Below are 22,942 nucleotides of genomic sequence, written 5' to 3' on the forward strand. Positions count from 1 at the left end.
AGCCTAAGGTCAAGGCTAACACCCTGAGGAGGGCGCAATGTATAGACAGAAAGAGGCTGGGTCCTCAGTGGTGTCCATGAGACAGTGCATGAACCAATTCTGGATCCTTCATGTCTCAGGACTTTCTGACCTGCTAGTTAGCAGGTTACATGGATAACATCACATGTAATGTCAGAAGCATGAGGGGATGTGAACAGAACACGTTATCGTAAAATGTTATCATACGTTTAATACAGAAAAACTTGGCCAAACACAGTTGATCAAAAATCTGAAGACTCTGTTGGGCACCCAGGTGGCTCAGTCGGTTAAGCGTCCGACTTCAGCTCAGGTCACGATCTTACGGTCAGCGGGTTCGAGCCTCACGTCGGGCTCTGTGCTGTCAGCTTGGAGCCTGGAGCCTGTTTCGGATTCTGTGTCTCCCTCTCTCTCTACCCCTCCCCCACTCACCCTCTGTCTCTTTCTCTCAAAAATAAAAAACATTAAAAACATCTGAAGAAGTTGTGAATCATACCAACTATTTTCTGTGTTAGGAATCAGCCTCCAAAGGCAGGTTGATAAGTGAACTGGCTGGATGACCCCTGATGGTCCCTTTATCTCCTTTTTCATCTGCTGATGAAGAAGTTAACCTCACATGACCACCACATTCTCTTCAGATCAAGACTTTCCTGTCCTGGGATTCAGGCTATGTTATAAGGAAATATTACCAATATTTTGGGAAAAAATTCCACTCTGCAAGCAGTAGGTCAGAAACATAATTACACATAATAAATCATCCCTGACAGACAAGATTCTGTACTCACTGGAGAAATCAGCACGGTACCACAATCTCTACAGAGGAAAAGGCAGAGCTCTAGAAGAAGCATTGCAAAAACTTATTTGGGAAGTCGCAACGACCATCAGCAAACACTTAGCGAGTGCCTTCTGTATACAAGGCATCCATCTAGAGCTGGAAACTCAAAATGACAAAAACGTATCAGACCGGTCGGTCCCTATTCTCAGGGAGCTTATAGTTTAATTAAGGTGCCAACAGACGTGTGCCAACAGGACCGAACTTCCCTTGGGACACGCTGGCATGGCCTTACCGTATTTCACAGCCAGGGATGGTTCTGAGAGTTCCGTACAGACGTCCACGTGGAACGCTGTCCCTGCGTAAGAAAGAGGAAGTCTCAGTGCCAAGGAGCCAATGCATGAAAAGAATCACACGTGTGACCTCTGGACCAGTGGCTTCAAAAAACGGTCAGCTTCAGCAACCCCTCTTCAGACAGAATCTGAAGCTGAAGTCAAATACACATTACACATACGAGCAAACACAACCGCGCACCAGAGCTGCCGTGGTTAACGTGAGGGCAAGGCCTCCACTCGGTCAGGAAACATCCAATGCGACTAGGGTCACACAGTGGACCGGACGTGGGATCTGTCCTTGCAGGTGGTGTGCAGAGGGCAGGTGGCCTCTCTGAACCACAGTCTCTTCATCTGCGAAAGGAGAATCGAAGGAAATAATGCAAAGCACACAGCCTCCGGCAGGTCTCCACGAGCGTGAGCTCCGTGACTCCAAGGTCACCCGAGCTGTGTTGAAGAGATGCCCTATGATGACCCTCCTCACCCACAGGGTTCAGCCTCCATTTGCAGCCATTCCAGGGGGGACAGGGCGGCAGGACTGGGGGTCAGGAAACCTTGGTTCTAGCCCTGCTCCGCCCGCATCCGCTCAGCTCTCCTTCCTCAAGGCTCAGTCGCCTCCTCTGCCAGGTGAGGATAACGATCTATTGATCTCAAAGGCATGTCACAAGGGTTAAATGAGGCGTGAAAGTGCTTTGTCCCCTGGCATTTCTTTCGGCCTTCCCTCCTTTGCTGCCAAAACCTTCAGCTTGGCTGGGCTTGGCAGGAGGCACAGTGAGCTCCCAAACGCAAGGCCGAGCTCTGTCACTTGCTAGCTGTCTGTCCTTTAAAAGTGACTTGCCACTCTGTGTCCTGCGCGCGGAGCCCACCGCAGCTGTGATGATTGACCGCAGCTGGGATGATATGCTGCCATTTTTCTTCTCCGTCGTGGAAATGGCTTGGGCCAACCTGGGGGTTGTCTGTGCCGCAAACACACACGCACACAGTCAGCTCAAGGGCACTCATTCGGCAGCAAGAGCCTGTTCAGAGTCCAGATGACGTGGATACCGCTCACCCCGGCCGTTTCCGACGTTTACAGCAACGCATGTGTTGCGGGGCTCCTGTCTTCAGCAGACCACAGGATGGAGATGCTCCTACAGGTGTTGGCAGCCACCACGTCTTGAGCACCTGCTGAGCAGGCTCTCACCTAATTCTCCAGCCGCTTCAAGTAGGTACCTTTTACCTCCATCTTGCAGAGGAAGGGGGACACGGGGCAAGCTGGGGGTGAGAGCCAGGATTGGAATCTGCTCACTCTGACTTCTGGAGTGTCTGCCCTCAACCTCTCTGGTCCACCGGAGGGGAGACGGGTCTGGGAAGGCCCCTGCGGGCAAACCACCATATCGGCTAAGAAGGCATTCAGCAGCAGGTGGCAGAGGGCCCAACTCACTTGAACAAACGTGGGTTTATTTTTCAAACAAGAAGCTTGCGCCCGGGTGGCGCCAGGCACAAGGTCTGGGTGAGTCTCCCTCGTGTGTGTCATCACAAGGGAACAAGGCCTCCACCACCGTGGCTGTGCTGTGTTCCAGAATGCTCTGATGGGGAGGGCAAAGAGGATTGCCTGACACATTTCCCCTCTGTGAGAGAAGTCACTTTCCAGAAACCCCTCGTCAGGCTTTGACTCGAGTCTTACTGGCCAGAACTGGATCACAAGGTTATTCCTGGATACAAGGGAAGCCAGGCATGGGAAAGTGTTGTTTTCCAACCTTTGTAGCCAGTGGGAGAACAACTGGGAAGGGCTTTCTGGTAGTTCACCAGCCATGCTGCACATCTACCAAGAGGCTGTCCCCACCCCTGCCTTGGAGACCAGGTCCGTATTGTGTAGCTGTCGTAACAGAGCACCACGGACGGGGAGCCGGGACATGGGGGTAGAGCTTCAAACAGCAGAAATGCGTTCTCTCACAGCTCTGGAGGCCAGAAGCTCAAAGTCAAGGTGTTGCAGGGCCCTGCTCCCTCCGAAGGCTCTACGGGAGGGTCCTTCTTGCCTATCCCAGCTCCCGGGGGCTCCAGGCGTCCCCAAGTCTTTGCCCCTAGCTTCACATGGCCTCTCCCGTGTGTCTCCTCTTCTTAGAAGGACACCAGTCCTTGGGTTAGGACCCACCCAAATGCCCTCACTCAACCTGATTACATCTGCAAAGACACTACTTCCAAATAAGGTCACATTCACAGGTACTGGGTGTTAGGGCTCCAAGACATGTTTTAGGGGGACACGGTTTAACCATTAACAGAGACCCGTGTCTGCCTTTTGTCTTCTTTGCGAGGGAAAGTAAAGGACCACACCTGTTCCCTTTAGAGGGACAAAGATGCCTTCTTCCAAGATTAGACCCTCCCCCTACACCTCTGCTCCCACGGCCTCGGGCCAGCCTTGCCTGAGTAGGGCCTCTCTGACCCCCCTGCTCCTTCCTCACACCCCCTCTCCATCAGAGGCCCTCTAGAGTCCTCTGCTGCAGGCACTGACCTCTCCTCCTCCCGCCGGAGGGTTTTCTGGGACACAGGAGTCCCAGAGCCTGCCAGAGACAAAATGGTTTTCAAGCCCCTGAACTGTCCTGCTCAGCACGGACCTTAACCCCCACCCGAAACCTAGCACTTGCCATCCACGTGGCCTCTCAACGCTCAGGGCTCCTGGGGTTACCTTTCCAGGCAAGGCTCCGCTCTGGCAGCGGGCACCTGTGCCCGGGTGAAGTGCCTGTGTGGCCGGAGCTGTGCGAGCTCCTTCTCTAGTCCTCACTTTTGTGACAGGATGAGGAAAGGGCACTTGGAAGAGCTGCCCTGGGTCATGCAGCTTAGCGACATGGGGGTGGGGTCAAGTGCAACAGGTGTTACACTTGACGGTCATAACAACCCAACTGCTAACGTTTATTGAGCACCTGCTACAAGCCACATGTTTCATGCCCGCTGCCTCCAAGTCTATGAGTAGGAGCTCCTGGGAGGGGGAAGTGACTTGCCCAAAGCTAGGTGCACCTAGAGAAAAAACTTTGCCGCTTGCTTTTTTTTGGGGGGGTGGGGGCAGGCAGGATGCAATTTTCCGGGATGTTACCCCAAAGGGGGAATTGATTATGTTAATTATGTTAAATACCAGGATTCCTCCTGGTCCTACGAACCTATAAAACACCAGGATAAAATGTGGTTAGACCCACCAATCTCCCTCGTCTTCAGTAACTGCTTAAGCACAAGAAGAGGGGACATATGTCTGATTTCCATCAACCTCTGAAGCCACCAAGGACACCCCAAGCCCCATTCATTTGGTGTCTCTATGTCTCACGCAAGGGCCTGAAATTCTCATGGGTGGGTGGGAGGGTGCAGCAGGGTGCAGGAGGGATTATCCAATCCCACGTCTCCATTTTCCCTCCCCATTCTTAGTGTCCCTGCCCCCAGACCTTCAACAAAAGCAGAGGTAGATTAATTTGTACTGCTGTATAACCAGTCACCACAAACTTAAGAGGCTTAAAACAATACCCATGTATCATCTGGAAGTTCTGTGGGCCAGAAATCTGAACAGACCCATCGGAATCTCTGCTCAGAGTCTAATGGGCAGAAGTCAAGGTTTTGGTGGCTGGGTTCTTGCCTGTGGCAGAATCTACCTCCTTGAGGCTACAGGTCTGAGGTCTCTGTGTCCTACTGGCTATAGGTCAGGACCACCTTTTTCTTCCTTCCCATGCGGCCCTGTCTGTTTTATAAGCAGCAATGATACCACATGTCTTCCTGACGCTTCTAACGCTGCTGACACCCCTTCTGCCAGCAGCCAGAGGAAGCTCTCTACTTTTAAGGCTCACCTGATTATGCCAGGCCCACCCAGATAATCTCTGTGTGTCAAGGTCACCTGACTTGGGACTTTACATCTGCAAAATCTCTTCACTTAGATTAGTGTTATACAGTGTTGTTCACTTAGACCCTGGGAGGTCTGACAGGGACATTAGCTGCAAGAGAGCCCCCTCCCCCATCTCTAGGCAGGGGAGACACCACTTTCCTCCTTCTCTGGTATGAAATGGGCCCTCTTTCAGCACAGAGGAATCTGTAGAAATTCACCTCTTACTCTGAAGGAAAAAACGTAACAAGAGACCTGGCCTCCAAGGGGAAGCCCTAATATTCATACTGAACAAACTTGTTTTCTACTGGCTGTGGGGCAGGCCATCTATTCACATTTGGAAGAATTGGCCATCAGATTTCTTTTTCCTTTTTTTCAGGGCATTTTCAAGTGACAATCTGTCAATGCTTTTCAAGACTGATTCTCAGAATGAAGTGTGATGAGTTTCCAAATACAGCGACTCGTTACTGCTAGGTGTAGATGACCCCAACAGCAGCATAAGGGGCCCAAGCTCTGAGCACGCAGGCTGCGGGGGGCTCCAGACAGCTCTGCTTTTCCCTCACTGTTCTGGGTTGAGTGATGTCCCCCCAAAATTCATGTCTACCTGGCACCTATGAATGTGACGTTATTTGGAAATAGGGTCTTTGCAGATGTAATCAAATGAGGTCACACTGGATCGGGTGGGCCTCGAACCCAATGCCTGGGGTCTTTGTCAGAAGAGGTGGACACAGAATTGGACACAGAGATAGGAAGGCAACCACCTGAAGATGGAGGCAGAGGCTGGAGTGATGTGGCTACAGCCGAGGAGCACCAAGGATTGCCAGCAGCGACCAGAAGCTGGGAGAGAGGCCTGGGATATATTCTTAACCAGAGCCTTAAGAAGGAACCTACCTTGCCCCCCTGCCCCCTGGATTCCAAACTTCTAATCTCCGGGGCCATGAGAGGATAGATGCTGTAGTTATAAGCCACGAAGTTTATGATAATTTATCTACGGCAGCAATAGGAAACTAACATACCCACTGTGTGTGTGTGTGTGTGTGTGTGTGTGTGTGTGTGTGCTTTAAATCTAATCCCTGACCACCTACAAACCTCACCCTATTTTATTATACCACCTACCTTCACTCATTTACTTTCTGCCTGGCCTTAAAGCATTTTAATTTGCAACCCCTGGTGTAATTGATACATTTAATAAAACTGGGTTTCAAAAGCAAATACCTCATACTGTGCATAAGAATAAACTCCAAATGGTTCAGGGACCTGAACATGAAAAAAAAAAATGAAACCATATACATAATACAAGAGAACACAGATTAATTTGTTTATAACCTGGGTGTAGGGAGGGGTCTTCTAACCACCACTTAAAATCCAGATGCAAAAAATGATCACAAAAATACACTTTTTTTCAAGGTAAAAACACAATAAATGAAGTCAAAGGCAACTGACAAACTGGGACAGAATATTTTCAACATAAATCACAGATAAAGGGCTTTTATAGCTCTAATATATAAAGAACTCTTAGGAATTGACAGAAACAAAGACCCAAAACCTGATAGAAAAATGTGCAGAAAACATGAACAGGCAATTCATTAAAAAAAAAGAGGAAGATACAAAAATGGTGTCCACATCTGTTCTCCAATCCTGCCAGACACTTTGAGGCCCCTGCTGTAACTTAATAAATCTGTTTCTGCTCAAACCAGACATAGTAGACTCTTCTGTCTGCAGTATGGACTGTTTCCAGATGTCAATCCACCTTGAAGCACAAAGACTTCCTGGCCTACAGTGTCTCCAAAAACTATTTACACAGACTGTGGAGGCAGCTTTAAAAGAGGAGTTCACATGTATATTTTCAAGCAATCATAGTTTTATCACAACAGGAGCTGGCCTTCTGGGGTGAGCACCTTGAAGGAGGAAGCTTTACTGGGCTGGGTGAGCTCTGGTGGGTTTGTTTAAAAAGAATCCTCCCATATTTCAGAGTTACACCTTGTCACCCAAACAATACGTTACCTGCCTTTGAAATGTGTTTTTCACCCCGACTTGAGTCTGGGTGTGTTCTGTATCTTGAGACTTCAAGCCAGGCGGTGAAGCCTTGATTGGGATGGCACTGGGAAGCAATCCAGTTCCTCCGCTTTAGCCCTGCTCGTACTTCTCGGAAACACATGGGGGATCTGGAGGAGGCAGGTCGGGTTTCAGCCTGGTGCAAGGTCCAGGATAAGCAGAACTGCCTTCTGAAACTCAGCCAGCAGAACAGAAATAATCTGAATGTCCAGCAATAGGGGATGAGTAGAAAATTTTGCGGTACGCCCAAACAAAGGGATTCTGGGCTGCCCTTGAAAACCAGGACTTGGAAGAGAGTCCGTGACAGGCGAAGACATCTGGGATATGTTGTTAAGTGGAAAGAAGAGATCGCAAAATGTGGAGAACAGCCCTATTTTTGTGGAGAGTAGACTGCTCCTGTAAAAATAGGTGTGCATAAATACATATGAATACAACAGTGTCTAGGAAGATGTACTTTCAAATGTTGACGTTGGTTATGACTGAGAAGTGAGATTCTTTGTGAGTTCTATATCATTTTCTAGTGAGATATAATCTCTGTACAAGGAGCATGCATTACCTCATGACCAGGCAAAACAATATATATGTATATTATTGATTACTTATATATATAAAATCCATAACTTACTTGTTTTAAAACAGTCCGGAAGAATTATGTACATATGCTAGAGCAGGGTGGGGGAAACAGATGCACCAGGAATGGCAAAATGTCACCGTTGAGGAAGCTGGGCAGTAGGGACGCAGGGAATCACTACACTAGTCGACTGACTCTTGGGTATGCTTGGAAATTTCCATGGTGGAAAGAGAAAACGCACAAAACCAAAAGCAGCAGTGAATTAATTGCGGTGTGGGAAACGAACAAATGTGAAAACTGAACAGACATACGACACAAATAAGGCTCAGGACTTGTCAAGAACCCACGAGCCCCGGATGGTGCCTCAGCTTCCCCATCTGTAACAGGGAGGATCCCGGTCAAGGTGTAGGCCTGTGATATGGACTTAACTGATTATTTTGGTGGTTGCTATCGTTCGGTCCAAAGCAGCACACGGGAAGCCTGACAGCAAAACGTCTCCACGAGGTGCACACAAGGGTCACACGGGAGCTGGTGAAATGTGGCGTCCAAGACCCCACCCCCAGGGAGTCTGGATCCGTACCCGGGGTCAGGCTGAGGAACCACCATCTCAAATAAGAGCCCAGGTAATTCCCGCCGTGGCAACGGCACCTAGCCCAAGGCCACAGACACCTAAGAAAGCAAGTCTGCCCTGGAGGAAAATGTGTGTCTGTGCAGAATCAGCGCCAGGCATTGTTTGGGACAACTGCCCGTTTACGACTCCAGGTGGACTTTGTGGGAGGCCACGGCTAAGGAAAACTGGCATGCGGCAGATAACAGATAATGGCTGGAGCCTCTGGTTTGCAGGAATAACGAATAAACAAGTTACCTTTATGCTTTCCTCCGGGAGGGGCAGATCCTGGGCAACTGACTCAGGTCAGAATCTGCTTCCAACGCGTACAAACTTGCATGGCCCTGGGCCCACGATGACCTTTCCATCTGTAAAACGTGAACAGTGACAGCAGCTCAGAAGCAGGCTCACAGAGCTGTGGCCATCACGAGAGGCTATCAGGGGCTGAGGCACCGAGCAATGATGCCATCAGTGAGATCAGGGACCTACTTCGTAAGGCCTGCACGGAAGGGGTTTGGGGGCCCTTTGTTTTCTGTGTCAGAAACACAGGGCCTTGGATAAAGGAAAAACGCACATCAGCACGTGTCTCCAACTGGAGACCAGGCACACCCCTCGACAGACCCTGATGGGAAGGTAAAGTGGCGGATCCAGGAGGGAGCCTGGGTGTACTTCTGCCCCACTGTTCAAGGACTTCTCCTGCTGATGGGACTCGCGACCTGCACTCTGTTTTCATTTTCCTGCCACAACATGGGCTCCAGGCTCCTCCCCTAGGCTTGGGTTCTACGCGAGAACGGAGAAGCGGGGCGATGGGGGCCGGGGGCTGGACTTGGGGTCCAGGTGGCCGAGCTCTCGCCTCAGCCGCATTCCAGGACCGCGGCAACTCCGTATCCCTTCAGACACAGGAAGTCATCCCAGGCACAGCCCATCCTCATTGCAAAATCGCTTCTCTGGGGCATTTGGGGTGAATCCCAAGTCTCTCTCTCTCTTTCTCAACAATAGTATTAATTTATACTCCACTCCAGTCCTTTGGAAAACATAGACAGACATATCGTTCGGCCCTAGACCACAAGCTGCCGAGGGCAGGGCCCACTGTACTGTCGGTCCCTGGCCCGAGTTAGGCACGTGGCAGGTATGTTCACTCCTGGGAGTGAGTTTTGCTGTCCACACAGTGTTGTACCAGGAATCTCTTCTCATCTGAACACACGGCCTGCTTCCCTTTTACCTACAGCCCCTTTGATCACGTGGAGGAACGCCCTACCCTCTGACTTACACTGAGGTCCCCTCCCCGGCCTCCTCCCACAGATCCTCAGGCCCTCCACTCTGTAGAAGGTGGAGAAACGTTCAAGTCCCACCTGAAGTCAGGGAAAGGGACCAGCTCCAAACAGCTTGGGGCTGGAGGCTGTTTTAGGGAAGGAGCCCTGGGCAGCAGCTGGCTGAGAAAACCACAGCCGCATGGCCAGCCCCAAGAGACAGCATTTCTAGCATTCAGAGGGACTGGCAGGTCACCGTCCACTTTAGCCTCCGGAGGCTCCTGGCTGTTTCCTGGGAAGGGAACTGTGTGCTGATAGAAAGCTCCCACAGATGGGCGGCCATCGGCTTCCAGAACAAGAGTCCAGGCGTCTGTTCTTTAAAGTCGAGGAGCTGGGTGTCATTCTTCTTGGAGGCCCCCAAACCCTTTGTGGGGTGTGCTCCCGCAGGGTAGTGGTTTATTATCCACTGATCTGGATTAAACTGAGCTGGAGTACGGATGAGGGGAAATGAGACTTGTAAGACTGTCCTGGAGTGGCCACAGCAAACAACTGCGGGCTTAACACGATGGAAGTGTTCTCCCGCAGTCAGAAGTCCAAAGTCAAGGTGTCCCACGGCTACACTCCCTCCAGAGACTGCAGGGGAAGATCTTTCCTGCCTCTTCTAGCTCCTGGTGACTCCAGGCGACCCCTGGCTCCAAATCTCTGCTTCTGTCTTCACATGGCCTTCCCCACCGGGAGTCTCTGCTTGTTCTTTTCTGTCTATTACAAGGACACCCTAATCCATAAGCTGTCCAGTACACACATTAAATAGCAAACGGCAGAGCAAAAAAGGGACAAGAAGGCGGTCAGGAGCTGGGGGACCTCGATCGTTACTTGTGGTTCAATTTCCCCAGCTGTCCAGGGCCGGCCGGTTAGCATCTCTGCTAGCTGCCGGGAGTAGGACTCCTGGTTTCCTTTTATAGATGAGGAAACTGAGGCTTGGAATGGTTGGGTGAAGGGCCAAGGTCACAGAGCTGGCCAGAGCTGGGACTGGAACGAAGGTCAGCTTGTCACCACAGCTTGGAGGTTTCACACCCTGGTGGGGCTGCCCTGGAGGAACCTCAGCGCCATAAGGTCCCAAGATCTTTCTGCTCCAAGGAACCTAATTAACCAATAGGAGGCAAACGTGTTGACTTGCCCCGATTTCCATATTATTTTACTTTCTCCTATCGTAGCTTTTGGAATGTGGCTACTTCCCTGGAATGACTTGAAAAGGTGAGGTCAGAGTGAACAAGGATTGATGTGGTTACTTGTAGACAGTAGACTGTACCGGGGAAGTGAGGCAGGGAGACCCAACGGGGACCAGCCTCACCCCTCCTGCCTATGTGGATTTTCAACTGCCTGCTCCTCCCTTCACTGACCAAGAACACCGTGGTGGCTCTGGGAAATTTTGCCCAAGGCGTGGAGAGGGGTCAGGGAGTGGGAAGCACATTTTCCTTCTCTCCCTAGAGTGGCTCTGCAAAGTCTGTTCAGCCTCGAGGTCCCAAGGCTGGCGAATGTCTTGCTAGGAAGTTTCCAGCACCTTGGACCACGTCCTGCAGAAATGCACGCATTTATTCAGTGCCTTGCTCTTGTGTGCTGCCCAGAACCAGGGTGTAGGCTCCACGGGGCGGGCAGGGCAGGGCCTCAGAGCCTGGCACGCACAGATGAGTCGTAGGTCGCCAGAAGTCAAAAGACGGCACCCAGGGGGAAGGGCAGGGAGAATGGACCACTGCTGCGGGGCCGGGCCTGCCGCTGTAGGACTCACGGGGGTCGGGGGCCCCGGCCTCCCCTCCACCTGCGGTGGGGGCCGCGCACAGGCCAGGAGGGGAGGAGGGGGCGTTGCTCGTGCCCCGGGGTCCTCGCGCGCTGACAGCCGGCTGACTTAACAATGGCCGCATCTGGCGAGGTCTGCGGAGAGAGCTGCTCCCTTCTCACCCCAAGGCGGGCCGGCCGGCTCGCAAGGGCGGGCGCAGGCCGTCTGCGAGCTCGCGACCTCCTCGCGAGCCCCCTCCCGCTCCCCGGGGCGGTGAGGGTTACCCTCGGTTTCCAAGGAGGCGCCCGGGGCTCAGAGAGGCCAAGCGACTCGGCCAAGGTCACACAGCCTCGCTGAGGGAAAACCGCGTCACGGCTCAGGTCTCCGGAGCCCCCGCTCCAGCAGCTTTTCGGAGATACTCTCTTCCTCCCTACGGCGACGCCCGGGAGTCAAGCGGGAAGGTCGGACGCCCGGCTTTCACCTCAAACAATACTGCGCGCTGATCTGCGGGAACAAAAGCGACCGGGAATCCGCCCCGGGTTTTCCGCCGCGCCGCCCCTCCGGTCGCCGCGGGGCGGGACGGGGCGGCTCCAGCGTGATCGACAGCCCCGGGGAGGCGTGGACGGGGCGGGGGCTAATCGGATTGGGGACCCGGAACAATCACGGGCCGAGAAGGGGCAGCCCGAGCCAATCAGCGGGAGGGGCGGGCCTGGCCGGCGCGGCTGTCGCGAGAGGCGGCCACCCCGCCCACTTGCGCCTCGTCCCGGCGCCCGTCAGCAGCGAACGCGGCCGCGCTCGGCCCGGATCCGTCCGCGGACCGGGGAGGCCGAAGCGCGAGGCCGAGCGAGTGCCGGCGCAGATCCCTCCGCCGCCGCTGCCGCTGCGCCCGCGAGTCCCTGCGCGCCCCGCGCCCGCCCGCCGCTCCCGACGCGCCCGCCCTCCCGCCCGCCGCCCGCGGCCTCCGACCCGGCAACGGCCGGCCGGCCCAGGCGCGGCGGCGGCGGCGGCGGCGGCGGCGGAGAAGGAGGAGGCGGAGGAGGAGAAGAAGGAGGAGGCATGGCCCGGGCGGCTCCGGCGGGGGGCGGCCCGCAGTGACAGACCCTGCGGCGCGGGGGGAGATGGGGGCGGCCGCCTCCCGGGCGACGACGACGACGACGACGAGGAGCGGCCGCCGCCGCCGCCGCGCACCGGCCGCCGCTGGGGACGGGCGCGGGCCAGGAGCCCGCCCGTGAGCGGGGGGGCCCGCGGCCTCTCGCCGCCCCCGGCCGCCCCGGCCGCCCCGGGCCCCCCCCTCCCCTCGCGCGCGCCCTCCCGCCGGCCCCTGGCGGGTGGTCCCGCCCGCGCCGCGCGCCCCCGGCCCCGGCGCGTCCCGCGGCGCCCGCCCGCCACATCGCCCGGCCCCGTCCGCGTCGCCCCCGGCCCCGTCTGCGCCCCGGTCCCCCGCGCCCCCCGCCCGCGCCCGCCCGCGCCCCCGGCCCCGGCCGGCGGCCCCCGCCCGGGGGCGCGGGCGCGGCGCGGCGCAGCATGGTGGAGAAGCGTTGCCCGCTGCAGAGGGACGGCGTGTACCGCTGGTTCTCGGAGCTGCCGTCGCCGCAGCGCGTGGAGTTCCTGTGCGGCCTGCTGGACCTGTGCATCCCGCTCGAGCTGCGCTTCCTCGGCTCGTGCCTCGAGGACCTGGCCCGCAAGGACTACCACTCGCTGCGCGACTCGGAGATCAAGGCCAACAACCCGGCCGACCTGGGCAGCCTCACCAACCTGACGGACGAGGTGGTGCGCAGCAAGCTCCTGGTGTCGCTGGCGCTGCTGGGCTCGGAGCAGCGCGAGGCGGCGGGCGTGCTGTACCGCACGCTCACGCATATCGACTCCATCATCCACAACTACGGGCTGCAGCTCAACGAGGGCCGCACGGGCGATGAGTTCCTGCTGCTCTTCACCATGGCCTCCAACCACCCGGCCTTCAGCTTCCACCAGAAGCAGGTGCTGCGCCAGGAGCTCACGCAGATCCAGAGCAGCCTGAGCGGCGGCGGTGGCGGCGGCGGCGGCGGCGGCGGGGGCCACGGCGGCAAGAGCGCGCTGCCCACCTGCCCGGCCTGCCACAAGGTGCGCGCCCTCAGCCTCTCCCCACCCCACTACCCCCCTCCCCCAGGGCCCCTCGTGGGCGGTCGCACCCGCCTGGCGCGCAGAGGTCGCCGGGGAGCCCCCTGGGCTGCGGGCCGGCGTGTGCGGTCAGAGTTCGCGGCCCCTTTGTGCCTTTCTCTCACGTCTGCGGCTGGACACGCGAGAACGCTTTTGTCCCCTTCATCGTCCCCTTGGGCGACAGGAGTTATACCTTGTGTCGCCTTGGTTTCTCCAAAATCTGGTGTTTATTAGCAGGAAAGGAAGCCGCGGTCGAGGGGGAGATGGGCACGCTGCGGGGAGTCCCCGCGGCCTAGGTGTCCTTTCCCCGGTGGGGTGGTGGCTGTCCCGCGGGGCCTTGGACGCCTGCGAGACGGCTGTTTCCTGGAGGTCCTCCTGCCTTTGTCGGGGCAGATCTGCCCGAGTCCCCGAGGTGTTGGTCTCCTAAGGAATGTGAGGTTAACGTCTCCGTCTCCAAGCTAAGCAGGAAGGGCATCGTGGTCATTCCCTCAGAAACGTGAACTTTCCTCTGCATGTTTCAAAACTATGTAAACACCAAGCGTTCGGGGCTCCAGCTCCTTTTTCCCAGCCCCCTGGGACCCAGTGCCAAAGCGGTGCAGAGAGAGGAAGGGTTTCTCTGTGACCCAGGGTGGCGTGTGTGGATATCACCCTGGGACTCTCCCTGGAGAGGTTGCTGTCGGCTCGAGTGCTGCCCGGTGCCTTCTGCACGGGGTCTGAGCTGTTTTCACCTAACACTCCTGTGCTCTCTGTTCTGCTGGTGGTGGTGTTCAGCTGTCTCTCAACCCCGGATTGTGGCTTATTTTTCTTCCGTGTTTTTCTCTAAGATGTGGTTGTGGTGCCTCTGTTGGCTTTAATCTAAGTCTTATCTGTTTTTGGTGGCGTTGGTCTGAGACTGTGGTTTTTTTCCTAAATGTGTGTTCAAGTGACTCTGAATCGCATGATGTGCACTGGGCAGGAAAACGGTGTTTCAGCTACAACAAAGGGAAAGCGCTGTGGTCGTCCGTAGGGGGCTCGGTAGGCTCTTGGGGTGCCAGTGGCATGTCACCTGTTTGTGGGATTTTAGTCCCTTGTGGTCAGTTCCACATGCTGTTGCCTTCTCTTTGGGTGCGGTGCACCAGCGTCTGGGGCTGTTTGTCCAGGCATAATCAGCTCTTGAAGGGGATTCTTTTGTGTGTGCAGACTCATCACTTGTCAGAAGCGGAAGATGGCGATGATGATTTTGGTGGGGCAGGCGCTAGCCCCGGAATGAAAATACGCTCTCGAAGAGAGCCTTTCTGTCTGGTGAGAAACTCCTCTGATGACATGAAGGGCTAGTCCGCCCCCATCCCTGCCCACACACGGCCGGCTGGCCAGCTGTGTGACCTTGGCCAGAACCCTCCCTCCTCCTGGTGTTTCCCTGCTGGAGTAGAGGTAGCTTACCTGCCTCCTGGGCTTGTCGGGGGGCTACGTGAGGTCACACTTGACGTGCCCACAGCGTGTGCAGGGAGTGCAGACTTAAGCCAGGCACGCTGTTATGGAGTGAAATACTCCTGTCTTGTGTTTTGTTTTGTTTTGTTTTTAATGTTTATTTATTTTGAGAGAGAGAGAATCCAAGCAGGCTCTGCACTGTCAGCGCAGGGCTCAGTGCACGGCTTGAACTCATGAACCATGAGATCGTGGTCTGAGCCAAAATCAAGAGTCAGACCCTTAACCCACTGAGCCACCCAGGCGCCCCAAGTTTGAGTTTGAGTTCATGTTTTCTAAATTAGTTTTTAAGTAGTTGCTTGGAGCTTTGATCCATGGGAAATTGATCAATAATGAGGTTATGGTGAGTAACCTTAGGGCTGTTGCTTTCACATTTCTGAACAACCACGGTGCCTCGTTTTCCCCACCTCCCCTATGTTACTGGTAAACTAATTTCAAGCACATTCATCTAACTTTCTGTTAAAGTTAAGGCCCGATGCACCCTTTGCTGCTTGGAGTCGGCCTCTGTGGTGAAGTGGAACATTTGAGCGTTTTGCCTTCTTGGGGTCTCTGAATCTAACATTTTCTGTCGTCCCGGGAAAGCAGCCCTGGTAAGGCTCCACCTGCCTTTCTTTTGTCAGTGGTTGTATTTTGCTCTGAACCCTTTCGAAAGAAAGACGTGGGTTTGGTTTTTTCTTTACCTTCTGTAAAGTAGCAGTTCTTATAAGTATGTCTTCTGATACGGTCACCGTGTTGTTTAACAGTCCTCATTGCTCGGAGGACAAGCAGAAGGCGCTTAAGAGTGTGAGTGAGGTAAAATCGACATTTTCACATTCGGGAAGGAAGGGCAAAGCCGGCGGCAGACTGCGGTAGCTTTGCGTGCCCAGTGGCCGACAGGTGCCATGGGTGTGCTGGTCTGCGGTTCCTCCTGAGCTGGTGCTGGGGGTCGGCGGGACTCACACTCTCTTCCCGTTTAAGTGTGAAGCCATGGTTGTGGGAAAAGTTTAATTTTACCCTTCGCAGTCTTTCCTTTACATAAGATGATGATGTGTTATGGTATATGCTTATTTTTTCAAGTAACAGCTTTTTGAGATTTAATTTAAAAATCATACAATTTCACTGCTTCGAAGTGTACGCTTAAAAATAGTTTCTAATACACTTACGCAGTCGTGCACCCATTGCCGCTCTCTGCTTCCAGAACGGTTTCGTCACCTCCCGAAGGAGCCCCGCACCTTTGTCGGCAGTCCCTGCCCACCCCCCCCCCCCCACGCCCTACCTGCTCCTCTGCTTGGGCGGCCTGTGCTTGTCCCGGCCGTGTCGTACGAACACAGTCCTCCAATGTGTGGCCTTCTGTGGTGGGCCTCCTTCACTTAGCACCACTTCTCAGAGTTTATTCCTGTTGAAGCATGTGTCCGTGCCTCACTGCTTTTTCAGGGTTGAATACTATCCGTTGTGTGGATAGACCCATTTTGTTTATCTGCTCATCGGTTGATGGGCACTTGGATGGTTGCACGTGCTCATTCTTAGATTTTGTTTCCTCGGGGCTAATAGGCTCTTGTTTTAATCCCTTACACCTAATGCTTCACAAGTCGTCTCTGAAGCACTGTCCACGTGTGGCTGTCCCGAGGGACCTCACTGTCTCCATCCGAGCCCGCCCGGTGGGTGCTTAGGCACCTTGCATGGCACCCCTCTTGGGAGCTGCTGTTGAAGGTCGCTGAGAACACGCTGCCCTGAGCCCCGGGCCCGGTCAGTGTGGTGGTCCAGAGCCAGTGGAAGCCTCCCCTCTAGCCGGACCGGGCAGGGGAAAGCTGCCTCCCCGCCCTGGTGTTTCGGAATCCTCCTGGCGAAGATCACAGCCGGACGACTTGCGTGACGTTGAGATTTCCAGCAGGTGCCGAGCCTTGTCGGCGTGCTCGGTGCGGGAGTGCGGTGGTGGTCTTCCTTCGGGCGTGTGTCCTGGGGTTTGCACCCAAGAGCGCTAGGGAAGGCACGGTGGACACCGGCTGCACGCAAATACTGCTCATAACGTCTCGCCTCAGGCAGGCACCAGCTGGCTGTGTTTCATCGCTTCCCTAAGCTGCTGAAAATCGTTGTAGATCGGAGGTGGAGCATTGGTAGTTGGTGCCCTGGTTACCTTGTGAGGTGTGAGTGGCCGCCTCCGGTCTCTCTAACCTGACGCTCTGCCCGCTGTAGAGGATCTGGCATTCCACGGGAAGGGAGTGAGTCTGTCCAGAGCAGCTGCTCTTATCCCTGATGTTAAGGAGGAGCCGTGACCTGAAGGCACAGTGGTGGCTCCAGTTCTGCACTTGGCTCCGGGCGCTGATGGGGGTCTGAGCCCCGCATCTGAGCTCAGTCTGGCCGCCTGCACCGCTTCGTCTGTTACTTCGTGTTTGGCCAGCTCTCAGAGGCCCGAGGACTGCCTTCTTTTTCCAGTGAGCGCACGCGACGGTCATTGAGACATCCTGGGAGGCAGTTTTACTTTGTGGCAGTGGTGTAGTTACTCATTGAAAATGCGCATCCGACCACATCTGCTTGGAGCTGCCGTGGTCCCGCCGTTGTGCGGTAGGGTGACCCGAACCGCGGGGACTTTGGTTACTGTCCTTCGACGCCCCCCCCACGTTGGGGCTGTTGACTGTCAACTGTCATGTGCACAAGTTCATGTTCCCTGCGTCCAGCTCCACAAACCTTAGTGCTGCCGCTGTAGTTGGTGTGGAGTTTGATTTGCGTTTGTAACGAGTAATGTGGAGGTACTTACATGCGCTACGGCACAGTTACAGGCACTCGTCAACATCTGCCTTATTTCTGCGGTTTTGGAAGTTCACTAGTTACTTGGGCCTCATTTTACCCATTTCTGATTTTCTCTTCAGTCCTGCGTATTTCATCCCCCCTCCTTTTGGACTGAGGACGTTTTGGATTAATCTTTTTTTTTCCTACCAACCAGGTTGTATGAGTCTTACATTTTTAAAGGCAAGCTAGTAGAAGGTACGTTTTTGTTTGTTGTTAAATTGGTGGCTGCCGACCTCCCAGAGACTGTGACTCAAAATTTCTATGATGTCTCGGGAAAATAGTTTATTTGAGTATTGTTTTTCTGCCTTGGATGGATTACATTTCAGAAAAAAGATCTTTGGGACGTTTCTCTTTTTTTGAGAAACCACCTTTCAGGACACCAGTTCTCTCATTAGTTTACGAGCCGCCTGACAAGTTTACAGGTCGAGGGTTTCTGATTCCCGACGCCAGCCTGCTGCAGGCAGTGCAGACGGCAAGGGCGACTCCCCCCCAGTCCCCACGAGGTCTTGTGTGTGGAGAGACCCGTTGTGTCGCAGAGCTACTTCCTGTCACCGTGAAAAAGTGTAATCAAGAGCTTAATAAAATAAGTTAGTTCTTTTTTTTATTACGGCTGGAGTTGATTCAGTCACTCTCTTGAATGGATGGTATAAAATAGGCTCATTCTTAAGCCGTTTGTTTTGTTCTGAGTTACAAGGCCTGAGGTGGTCTCGAGTGAAGACAGAGGCGGACCGAACATCTTTCCTGTGATTGATGGTCTGGCAGCCACTCCGATCTGGGATCAGGCCGTACGGGGCGGGCCTCGGCCTGCCAGTGCGGCCCCCAGGAGAAGCGCAGGCCTGTGGCCCTGACTCTAAACTGGGGGTGGGGGTGGGCACTCGGTGTCAGAGACCCTTTGGACCAAGCATCTCGCCTGTAAGCGTGTTTGGGATTTCAGGTGGGTGTTTCTCGGGTGCGTAGAAAAATCACGAGCCCCCAAAATGTCTTGTGTGCGTCCTTACCGTTCCTTACTTTTCCTTGAGGTCCTGAGGCAGAGCGCCTCTCTCCGTCATGGGCCCTCTCACGGGCTCGTCCCTCAGTCTCTGTTGTGGTCACATCTTTCTGTTTCCTCCGGGAGGGTGTTGGCTCAGGTGTCTGAACTTTGTCCTTTCCTGCCCTTCCCACTTCCCCCCAAGTCCCCCGCCTCGGTCTTTGACCTCCTCTGTTTCTCCACTCGGCACATCAGTGTTGTCATGGGCCTCTTACCTGTCTTGGAAACAGCAGAACCCCTTCCTTCCACGTTGTCCACTGTCTGTCCCTTCGTTAGCAAGTCCTCCCCCAGCCAACCTCGTTCCTACTTGCCGGGAGTGTCCGTTTTTAACAACTTGCTGTGTATCCTTCTGACGTTTTAACACGCTTGTAAGCACATGCACATTTTTCTAAAACCTTCTATGCACACATCTACAGACAGGATCTTCCCACAGGTGCTGCACCTTGCCCGGCCCCCCAGACGATACAGACTGGAGCCAGCTCACCTTCCGCTGCCACCTCGGCCTCCTGGAACCTGGCTTTTGCCTCCATCCTTTTTGGCGAAATCTATGTTCATTAAAGGGAACTCCGTAAACTGTTAAAAAAATTTAAATAGAGCACAAAACCAGAGGTGCAAACTGAAAAGACAAAAGTGAAACATCTCCCTCCTCCTCCACACATGGGAGAAGGACACACAGGACAGTTTGAGGTGTGGGCCGCGTTCTCTCCTTTACCTGCGTATTGATACTTGTTATTTCGCACGTAAAAAAAACGAGATTTCTTACCTTTTTCCTAGTATCCAGTTCTGTCTCTCTCTTTGTTCCTTGTAGATACTTCCAGAGGAACTTGCCGTGTATTTACGAGTAGGTAACTGGTGCCTTGCTCCGCACACAGGTCTGCGCCTTGCTTTCTTCCCCCTGGCAGCTGTTCTGGACATGCAGTCCACATCAGGCCATGGAGCGTCTTCGTTCTGGTTTCGTGGGTCCCCAGGGAGGGCATTTGGTTCCCATGCCACTATTATAAACAATCCAGTCATTTACATATTACACATGACACGTGTGCGGCCTTTCGTGTTTGGATGCGTGTGTACCCGGGGACTAGAAACCTGGAAATGGGACTGCTGGTAGGCCACGGGGTGTGTGCCTCTGTGTGAGTGCAGGCAACTGCCCCAGTCCGTCTTCTGGAACCCGGGGTGGCATGTGTGAGCGTCTGTTTGCACACCTCCCAGCGGCAGAGGGGGCGGGGGTCGTGGCTGGGGGGCAGCATCTCTGAGGGTGGGGGGGGTTTGTTCTCATGGGTGAGCCCCCTCGTGGGTGAGGTTGAACATTAAAAAACATCTTCTTTTTAATGTTTATTTTTGAGAGAGACAGAGCTGGGCAGAGCGTGAGCAGGGGAGGGGCGGAGAGAGAGGGAGACAGACTCTGAAGCAGGCTTCAGGCTCTGCAGGGACAGCTCAGAGCCTGTCTCTCCCCCACCCCTGCCCCCACTCCTCCTCCGCTCACTCTTTGTCTCTCTTAAAATAAATAAACTTTTAAAAAAATGAGCATTTTATTTTTGGCAAGCTTTCCACATCCTTTGCCCTTTTCTGCCGAGTTGTTGATCTTTATTGTTAGGAGCTCTTTAAGTTTCAAGGAAGTTGTCCTTTTGTCTTTAGTAGAAGTGGCAAGTATTTGTTTTCCTGGCGTTTTTTTCTTGCCTGTTGACTTTGCCATGCAGTTTCTTTTTAGCGCTCTTTTTATCAATCTTGTGTGGCGACTGGGCTTTGTGTCATCAGTGGAAATGCTTTATACTTTCTGCATTGTACACATCGTCACGCCCGCGATGGATTACGGCCGTGCGCCTGTGATGCCGTGTACCTTCCCTGTGGTGCCTTCTGGTGCAGAACTCGCGCGGTTTCTCCTCTTACATTTAACAGAGCCATCTGGAATTTATTTGGGGTAAGGTACGGAGCTAGTTTTATATTTTCCAGATGAAAACCCAGTTGCCCCAGTGCCATGTGTTGAATGATGCCATCGTGCTGCCCTCCCCATGTATATGTGGGGTGGCTTCTGAACTCTGTGTATTCGGTTTCATTGATGTCTTTATCTGGATGGCCTCTTATTTGAAGGATTCGCTGCATGCTTTTCAGTCCTTATCTTTCTTATCTTCCAGGGGAGGGTGCTTCCTTTTTTTTTTTTTTTTTTTTTTTAAGGCCAACGTGGTTGTGGAGGTGCTTCCCTTGGCTGCTGGCTTAAAGGCTCCTGGGCTGGCTGAGCATCCCGCTGAGAATCTCCGCCTCCATTCATTCTCGCAGTGCGCGCTCCCTTCTTCTTGCTTCTCCCAGTGTTTTCGGCCTCTCGGCTTTCCTGCCCTTTTGATGATGGTATTCTCACTGATGAATTCAAAATCTGCATGCCCGGCTAGCTCTGAGCTCCAGCTGGAGGTCCCAGGTAGTCAGTATGCCCAAAGGTAAGCTCCCTCTAACGGTCCTTGACTGCCTCGCCCCGGCCCCGATACCCCCGGCCAGAAGTCCACGCCTCTCCTGTCGTTGGCCTTCTCTGGTCTCCCTCCAGTCAGTGACCGAGTCCTCAGCATCCTCGTGGGTTTCTGCTCTGTTGACACTGCAGTCCAAGTCAGTGTTTGCCCTGCCTGTCCGTCCCTCTCCCTCTCTTTCTTCCCGCCACACTTGACACGATGGTCCCATCTATGGCACACTTCTGTGCAGGCGCACTTAGATTTGGGGCCATTTGCCAGGGAGCCCGGGCGTAGATTAAAATAGTCTTCGGGGATCAAGCACAACCCCTAGCCTCGTGTAGCTCCACTCCTTCCCCTGAGTCAAGATGGCATGCTGGCACGCAAGTGAGTGATTATCTCCCTTTAGAATTAAGCTGATGTCACTGTTTAAAGTCTGCAAGAAATAACTCGTAGCTGTGTTTTTTAATTAAATTATCCTGAAACTTTGGTACCTTAACTTTTCCTAGAAATCGCAGTGACGTGTCTAACTTCTCACCTTGGCCGGGGTCTAATCTACTATGGCAACCCATCTCCGTGACCTAGGTCTAGTCTCTTGTGACAACCCATCTTCATGACCAGGGTCTACTCTGCTGTGACAACCCATCCCACTGACTGGGTCTCATCTACTGTGACAACCTGTCCCCCTGACCCCACTCTTAGCCTCTAACAACAGGTGCCATGGTGAGATGCCGATAGGATTGTTCTTCTCTGGCGTGCAGGTCTTAGCATGGCGTGCGTCAGCGTTTGTGATCTGCCTACTGCCTGTCTGTACTCACCTCTGTCTACACTCGAGGTTCCTTATGTTTACTGCAATCCCTCTTTTCCCTGAACCTTCGTAGGTACTGACCTCTCAGATAGGACACCTGGTACCTGGGACTCCCCAGCCCCCAGTTCTTGGCTTACACTTACAAGCCTTCTATGGCTTCCTTCTGTCCTATATCTTTTACTATATTAAAGTGTGTTTCTTTAAATTTCCATCACCAGACTTTGACTTATTGGAGGGCAGAGACCGTCTCTTTCAGTCCAGAACCTTGTGGTCCCTGCCACCCCACAGGGGCTGTGTCCTGAGCATCTGTGAAATCTGAGTGGGAGGGAGGTGTTGGATGTTGATGAAAGCTCACCCTAGGGGCCGCCGGGTGGCTCAGTCAGTTAAGCGTCTGACTTCAGCTCAGGTCATGATCTTGTGGTTCGTGGGTTCGAGCCACACATCAGGTTCTGCACCGACAGCGCAAAGCCTGCTTTGGATTCTCTGTCTCCCTCTCTCTGTGCTCTCCCCTTTCAAAAATAAACATTAAACCGAAAAAGATGGGGTGCCTGGCGCAGTCAGTCAAGCGTCTGACTTCAGCTCAGGTCATGATCTCGCGGTTCGTGGGTTTGAGCCCCGCTTCAGGCTCTGTGCTGACAGCTCATAGCCTGGATGGAGCGTGCTTTGAATTCCCCTCCCCCGCCCTCTCTCCCCCCCCTCTGCTCCTCTCCCACTTGTGCTTCTTGATCTCTCTCTCTCAAAAATAAATAAACATTAAAAAAAAAAAAAAGCCACCCTAGTGAAAACGTTTTTTCCTTAGTGCTTTTCTGTGGTCCTGTCAGTGACACCTGTTACCAAATCGTACTCTTCCTTGGTTGCTTTTGTTCATTGGTTGTTTCTCTCATACATCACGTAGCTGTAGGTTTCTAGTGGATTTTAACGTCAGCGTTCTACTTTATTCTTCAACAGCTGGCACGCGAATGCTTCCAATGGGAGCACCTCTCTGCACATGGTAGTTTGGGTGATACTACCCCAGGACAGAGCCAGGTGTATGGACCAGTCTGCTGAGCGCTTGTTGGTGCTGTGTAGACCTGCCTCCTGTGAGTCTCGTGTCAGAGT

At 53.8% G+C, this 22,942-nt stretch overlaps 1 protein-coding gene and 1 long non-coding RNA gene across 4 annotated transcripts in view; one reads left to right on the top strand and one right to left on the bottom strand.

Moving 5' to 3' along the window:
- Positions 1–453: 453 nt before the first annotated feature.
- Positions 454–11,747, bottom strand: LOC116737787. 3 transcript variants are annotated; one of them, XR_004342962.1, is made up of 4 exons: positions 11,499–11,747; positions 8,449–8,558; positions 7,638–7,789; positions 6,252–7,408 (listed from the first exon to the last, which is right to left on the bottom strand). It is a non-coding gene; the product is annotated as an uncharacterized LOC116737787 (long non-coding RNA). The 3 variants fall into 3 exon arrangements; XR_004342961.1 differs by lacking the exon at positions 11,499–11,747 and adding an exon at positions 9,543–11,367; XR_004342963.1 differs by lacking the exons at positions 6,252–7,408; positions 7,638–7,789; positions 11,499–11,747 and adding exons at positions 454–1,145; positions 9,543–11,367.
- A 991-nt stretch (positions 11,748–12,738) lies between these two features.
- ZCCHC14 (zinc finger CCHC-type containing 14) overlaps positions 12,739–22,942 on the top strand; it is a 56,178-nt gene continuing 45,974 nt past the window's right edge. The window contains 1 exon segment of the mRNA XM_030298168.1: positions 12,739–13,314. Within this exon segment, the coding sequence (XP_030154028.1) occupies positions 12,739–13,314 (576 nt within the window).

The sequence above is a fragment of the Lynx canadensis genome, chromosome E2, assembly GCF_007474595.2.
Source record: "Lynx canadensis isolate LIC74 chromosome E2, mLynCan4.pri.v2, whole genome shotgun sequence".
Classification (NCBI taxonomy): domain Eukaryota; kingdom Metazoa; phylum Chordata; class Mammalia; order Carnivora; family Felidae; genus Lynx; species Lynx canadensis.